General features: G+C 39.1%; 1 protein-coding gene across 1 annotated transcript in view; it reads left to right on the top strand.

Annotated features, from left to right (window-relative positions):
* Nucleotides 1-7,170, top strand: part of PDGFD (platelet derived growth factor D) — a 114,592-nt gene that overhangs the window by 81,820 nt on the left and 25,602 nt on the right. Inside the window, exons 4-5 of the mRNA XM_037744401.1 lie at nt 2,773-2,835; nt 6,852-7,050. Coding sequence (XP_037600329.1) covers nt 2,773-2,835; nt 6,852-7,050 — 262 coding nt within the window. The remainder of the gene's footprint in view (nt 1-2,772; nt 2,836-6,851; nt 7,051-7,170) is intronic.

Genomic DNA, 7,170 nt, shown 5'->3' with positions numbered 1-7,170 from the left:
TTCTTGTTGCCCAGGCTGGAGTGCAATGGCGCAATCTTGGCTTATTGCAACCTCAGTCTCCCAAGGTTCAAGCAATCCTCCTGACTCAGACTCTCGAGTAGCTGGGACTATAGGCGTGCACCACCATGCCCAGCTAATTTTTGTGTGTGTGTTATTAGTAGAGATGGGGTTTCACCATGTTGGCCAGGCTGGTATTGAACTCCTGACCTCAGGTGGTCCAACTGCCTCAACCTCCTAAAGTGATGGAATTATAGGCATGAGCCACTGCTTCCAGCCAGTTTCCTTATTTTTTAAATAAGTAGATTAGACTAGATAATCCTAAAACTATTTCCAGTTCCAAGATTTTAAAACTGTCCCCCTTCTGATTTTAACGTGGTCAACATATAACCCTTTACTTGGTTGAATTACATTTTTGTGTTGATACTTCCCAAATCTATATCTCAAGGTTACAACTCTCTGTGTGGTCCATTCTCATGTAGCAAACATCCCCGAACAGCTCCATCTGTATATAGTATATGCACATCACTCATTCTATGCACAACATGACTCATATTTTCCCTAGTAAGTTGTTTCCTTTTCTGCATACTTTCCTCACGTTGTCTAAGCATTGCTTTCCTTTTGAGTCTTCTACCCTACCTTTTCTGCAACAACCATCTATTTATCTTCCAAGACTCTGCTAACAAATCAGTTTCCTATGTGAAATTTTTCCAAGCCCACTTTCTCCTCTGGTACAGTCATCTACTACCTTCCATGGCATGCAAAGTAGACTGTTATCAGAGCACCCACATGAATTTACTCACCTGTTTATGAGTTTACATTTTGAATTCCTTGAGGGTATGGATAGGTTTTATTTCTTCATGATCCTACCCACAGCTTAGGAAGTATTAACAGCAGGTGATTAACAAATATTGAATGAACAAGTAAAAATGAAAATTCTGTGATCTGAGGATTTCTCATGTCATTACTTTACCTGGTATATGTTCTCCACCAATAGTCTTATCAAAGCATGAAGAAACCACTGGCTCTCTGGCTTCTTGCCCAGTCTTATCTGCTCACCAACTTATGAAGACTTATATAAATGCCAGCCTTCATTTGATTATACACATCTTCCTGCTGTGGGAATTCAGTGTCCTTTTTGTGTCAATTCAGTTTTGCAGAGTGCAGATACCACATTTCCTGTTTCCTTCCTATCTTCCTAGGGTCAAGATTAGAATAACAAGGCTAGGTTCAGTGGCTCACACCTGTAATCCCAGCACTTTGGGCCACCAAGGTGGATAGATCACCTGAGGTCAGGAGTTCAAGACCAGCCTGGCCAACGTGGTGAAACCCTGTCTCTACTAAAAATACAAAAATTAGCTGAGTGTGGTGGTGCACACCTGTATTCCCAGCTACTCAGGAGGCTGAGGCAGGAAAATTGCTTGAACCTGGGAGGCCGAGGTTGCAGTGAGCTGAGATTATGCCACTGCACACCAGCCTGGGTGACAGAGTGAGACTCAGTCTCAAAATTTCATTTTTTTTATTTTATGATTTTTTTTTACTTTAAGTTCTGGGATACATGGTGGTTTGCTGCACCTATTATCCTATCATCTAGTCAGTTTCTAATACTTTTTCACTCTTTTAATCCTACATTTGACTCAGCTTCCTCTTGGTAATCAGCTGAACACAGGAAATTTAAACATCATAAACAGAGGAAATTTATACATAAACCAGCCTCATCATAAGCAATTAGCAAATGTACTTTCAGCTCCTCCAAATGTTAATGAAATTTACACCTGATACTAAGCTCTCATTCAGTAGGTATACTTGGGTAAATAAGCTGTCAGACTTGAGTGGCTATTTCTCAGCATCCTCTCAAAACACTTCCCACTCCCTGGTAAGGCTGGAAGAAATTTTCCAAAGTGACTTATTTTAGCAAGGTCAGGAAGCCATCTGTGAATTGTAAAAATTACAAAATTCGTCTTCCATCCCTTCATGTTTTTTAAACTTCCTGATGCTGTAGTAATTAACATGGAAAACTCATACAAATGGGAGACAAGCTTATCTTTAGAGAGAAGTTTCTTTCTGTGTGATCCACTGCTATCATACATCCACTCAGGCTTATCTGAGATGACTAATGTTTTTAGGTCTGCCCTTGACCCTCCTTCCCCAAATGGGTAGTACTTAGTCACTCCCAGTCATTTTCTTCCACTGCCATCCTTCCTTATATTTGTTGATAGGGTCAGGAACAGCCCCTTGAAAGTTAGTCTGTCTTCGAAAAGATCACCAATATTTTGGACCAGGTCAGAAGGCAAGATTGAACATAATGCCTAACCTAGTTTAAGCCAGTTATACATCGCTAATGATGATAATTATTTTTTATCAAGCACTTTATTCAGTGCCATTGGTAATTACATAATTAATGCATTCAATTCTCAAAATAGCTCTGTAATGTAATGATTCCATACTAGCCATTTACAGATGAAGAAGAAATGGAGGGGTTGTCAGTTGTCTGCAGTCACATAACCAGTAGGTGGCCAAGTTAAAATTTGCATTCCTGCCTGTACCTTTTCCATTTCACCAGTACTTACAAGAAAATGTTTATGTCTTGAATGAGAAGGGTTCTCGAGGAGATGCGCTTAAGACAAATGGTGACCTGTTCAGCAGGAATGTAGCCCTATTTCTGTTGTCACTTAGTAGGAAAGAGATTCAGAAGGCTGATATTTTGAAACCGTGCACGTAATGAATTGAACAGAGGTTTGACTGACTCACATAAGATGTTTCTTTGCCTTCCAGGAAGATTTCCAACCCGCAGCAGCTTCAGAGACCAACTGGGAATCAGTCACAAGCTCTATTTCAGTAAGTAATTTATTACTCTGTTGCCAGCGAAAGAAACTGATGGAATAGCTAAGGTCAATCCCAAAAGAACTTCACCTGTGTTACGGACCTGTGGTTTGACCAAAAGCCAGATCTCAAACAGGATATGTTTCTCCATTTCATTCAGGTTACAGTGGATTATGTCAGACACCATTTTTCCCATCTGTCAGAAAGATTTCCAGGAACTGCCAGTATACCATGGTAGGAATTCAGGCTAGTCAATAACTGAAACGTTTTTCAGTTTCAGAGCAGAGCTTTCCAATTAAAGGTCTGTCCAAACATATCAAACATATCAAATTAGTTCATGGCCCACACTCAAGTGGGGAATTTCAAAATAGCTTTCAAATATTCCTGGGGAAGATGTTAACCTTTGCATTTTCAAGGGTCTTTTCGGACTTGAAAATCCCAATGTTTACAGTAAGATAACTCAAGTGCAAATTAGGCATGTATTCTATTTTACTTGGATAGATAACATAACTCACCCTGAGGCTGTAAAATGGTTCATGCTCCAACTTTTTTCTAAATTTAGCCATTTATCAGTATTCTGTCTCCTTATCTATTTTGCACAGAAAGAGCAGACCTTGTTTTCACCAATCCTATGTGTAGCACTTATGTAGCAATAAAATACAAGACAAAAAATACAATTGTTTACTAAAAGGTCAAGAGCATAGAGAAAGCTTGACCATGGTTCTAAGTAGGTCCATGTGGCTGAGTCAGAGTTGATTTTTTTTTTCTAAAATTAATATGTTATCTTTTGCTCTCTAGGGGATTTTAAAAAAACTCTTTCATATGGCAAAATTCCTTCCACTATGAATTATGTGACTGTTTAATTCACGTGGTGTGGGTGCTGGACTAGAACCTCATCTGATCAAAAGATCAGAGAGATCTCTGAGGACAATTTAGGTGTTTTGTGTGCTTTTGACAGTCCAGGATACATGCTCTGAACCTAGCTTGGTGTAGACAATCATTATCAATTAGGTGAAAGTCAACACAAGGCAGACAAAGCTGAAGAGCTGCTCAGGCTAAGCAGGAGGGTCACAGTAGAGGCTAACTCAACGTAGACTTTTGCAACCATGACTGAGGGTCAAGGGTTGCTCCAGCTACTCAGGCACCTTCGACGTGATAGCTCAGGGTTGTCTAATGATGCTTGCCCCAAGGACAGACTTACAAGCCTTAAAGGACCCTTAACTAATTAAGGATAACCCAGGTCCTTTAAAAGAGAGGAACTGTCCCATCATTTGGAGTATCTGGAGAGGTTCCCTGGGTCCAGATCCACTGCAAACACTTCTGGTTTGAGTTTCAAGTCTAGGTGCTGCTTAACTCTCTTGTAAGGCCAGAGCAAACTAGTTTCCTTACTCAGAACTTCATTGTTCAAGAACTTTCTGGAACAGGATCAAGGGTCATTGGACCTACCATTAACATCTGTTTAAACCAGACCTTGTTTTTGTTGAAAGTGGTTTGCCATTTCAGAGCATTTTTTTTTTTACATATTGTTATCATTTTGAAGTAATGCAGTTAACTTCAGAATTGACTTTTATAAATATAATTCATTGACAAAAGCTGAAATATGAAATCATATTTACTGTGCAGCTGAAGGAGACACATTCAATTAGTTCTTTTCCTCACAAATAGTTTTTAAATATTTACCTCAGAAACCAAAATGTTCTTGTGGGCTTATTAGGTCATCTCGTCACTCATAAATATTTCCTCAGCCATCATTGTTGTTTCTGGAAACTTCCCTAAAGCAAAACTTGAAAACAGCGGTAAAGCTTATACACAAGGACACGTTTACATTTTACCTATGACTTGGATTTACTCCTCAGCCTCGTATCAGAAGAGATTAAATTTCCCCCTCCCTTCTCAGGGACTGATAGTTCCCCACAGCTTTCTCTGAGAGAGATATCTGCCTACACACTACATTCTAGGCACTGTTAGGAGCCACCCCGGAGAACTCCATGTAGCCGTTTTCCCCAGAGCTGTCACAAGAAGCTTTCACTTGCATGGGAATGGCTTTATGGGTGTCCCTGTTTTTATTTCAAAAAAGAGGGAAGCATTTTAACTTCACAGATTTTTTATGTGCTGCCATGCCTCTAATTTGGTCAGCTCATTTTGAGTTTTTTCGTTCTTAGACCCAAGCTATTGTGACACAAGGCTAGTTGTAAACCATCTGGTGCATTTGAGCCAGCTGGACTGTAGATCATCCAGGCAATACAAGTTAATGGGGATTTGGAATTACAGTACTGAATTATAAGTATTCCACCCCTAGCATGTGACCCCAAGAGAGATGTCAAAGACAGAAATTATGTGCTTCAGTCAGGGTCCAGCTCATGTCAAGCACACACACACACACACAGACACACACACCTAAATTAAAGAAACAACCTATCAGAAACAGAAGGAACAAATAGGGCTGCACCCAGATGAGAGTGATATAATATCAACAAGATGACTGTAGAGGGCATCTTTAACATGGCTTGAACTATGAATAAATCTGTGGATTCTTCTATAATGTATGACAAGGACCATGCCTCCAGATAAATAATCATTATTACCTAGATACACCTGAACAGAATGTACAGTAGACTCATAAGATAATGAATGCAGCACAGCGGGAAAGGTTTGGTCAGAAGAGAAGGTCTACTTATTTTAACAAGGATGACTGAAAATTAGATGTATGGTTTCCTCTAAAAGAAAAAAAACATAGAACTGACCTGACACATTCATCAGTCTATTTCATTGTCTAATCCCACTCCCTCGACTCCCTTTAACCTACAGGGAATATTTGAAAACTGCTCCTGAATGATACCAATGGTAGATTAATGCTTTAAAGCCCCTTAGTTGTGTGAAGAGAGACTTCCTCTGACAGCAGATGATCATCAAATCACTTACCAACCTTTGGACCTTGATTGGTTAAAGAGACACAACATTGCCTGAGAGTACGATTATAAATTGTGGGCTTTGCTGTCTGGGACTCTGTAGCACCTATTTTTCTTGATTAGATACTACAGTCAAATCTTAGGAAAGCAAGTTGTCACTAATTCCTATTTTCCCTTAGTGATAAGAGATATTTGCCTTTAGGGGATCTTATTTATTTGGTAGTTTCTTTAAAGACATTTAAAAATCATTTGAGGCTGTGTGCTCTCTATTTCCTTGTCAATGGGTCATGAATTTTAACAGAGATATTTGAATCATGGCTCATTTACCTCTAGATTGTACAAGGGTTAGTGAAGTAAGTACTTGGAAACCTTATGTGGGATGTATTCCATGGCAAAATACATAATCCTCTTCAGGCTTTCAATGATGTTGTTTTTCTCATTTAAAGACTCTTCCTGAGAAGTTTTAATGGCAACTGGGATCCCTAGCAAACTACAGCATTTTAGAAAAATATGTTGCCCCTGTGAATCCTCTCCTTTTAAGTCAAGAGAGCCAGTTTCATGGCTAATTATCCTTGTTGGCAGTAAATAAGTTGGTTAAAATGCTAGGTTTTATGAAAATGTCTCCAGAGCAGATTAGTACATTGCTCACACCTCATCTCCAATGCCAGGTGACCTGTAAAGGGGGGTTGGGGAGGTTACAGGTAGGAGAATGGAATGAATTATCAAAACTAACATGGAAGTAGTTTGAAATTTTGATTCCCACTACTATTTGTTGTTATGTGGATGATTTGGGACCGTGAACCAAGAAACTGGATGACTTAATTTCATGTATTTCCATCTAGTCTATATTTTTAGATGATTACAGTTAAGATAAACTGAAAGTTTTATGATCTGCTTGTATTTGATTAATTTAAAAAAAAGCAAATGACTAACCTTTTAGCAATTAATTGATTTTACCCAAGAATATGGCAAGATAATGCCATGTTGTTTTTACATGGCATTCAAACTTATGATGTCTTATACACAGAATCCTGTTTATGTTCTTTCTGTATAGTTGAATGACTGTTGTATTTCACAGCAATGGACTTTTTCTGAGTACACTGAGCTGTATGTCACTCTTAGGGGGTATCCTATCACTCTCCATCAGTAACGGATCCCACTCTCACTGCGGATGCTCTGGACAAAAAAATTGCAGAATTTGATACTGTGGAAGATCTACTCAAGTACTTCAATCCAGAGTCATGGCAAGAAGATCTTGAGAGTATGTATTTGGACACCCCTCATTATCGAGGCAGGTCATATCATGAGCGGAGGTCAAAAGGTAAGAGACAGAGACTTATGCATTCTTCATAAGCAGATAGAAGTCTTAACAGTGCAGGCTGAGTTTCCCATATTCAAAGTATTTGAATCCAGAAGTCTTTTGGATTTTGGAATATTTACA

Source organism: Cebus imitator, unplaced genomic scaffold, assembly GCF_001604975.1.
Source record: "Cebus imitator isolate Cc_AM_T3 unplaced genomic scaffold, Cebus_imitator-1.0 Scaffold171, whole genome shotgun sequence".
Lineage (NCBI taxonomy): Eukaryota > Metazoa > Chordata > Mammalia > Primates > Cebidae > Cebus > Cebus imitator.
Note: the sequence above shows the minus strand (reverse complement) of the source record. Positions and strands in the feature narration are given on the sequence as shown.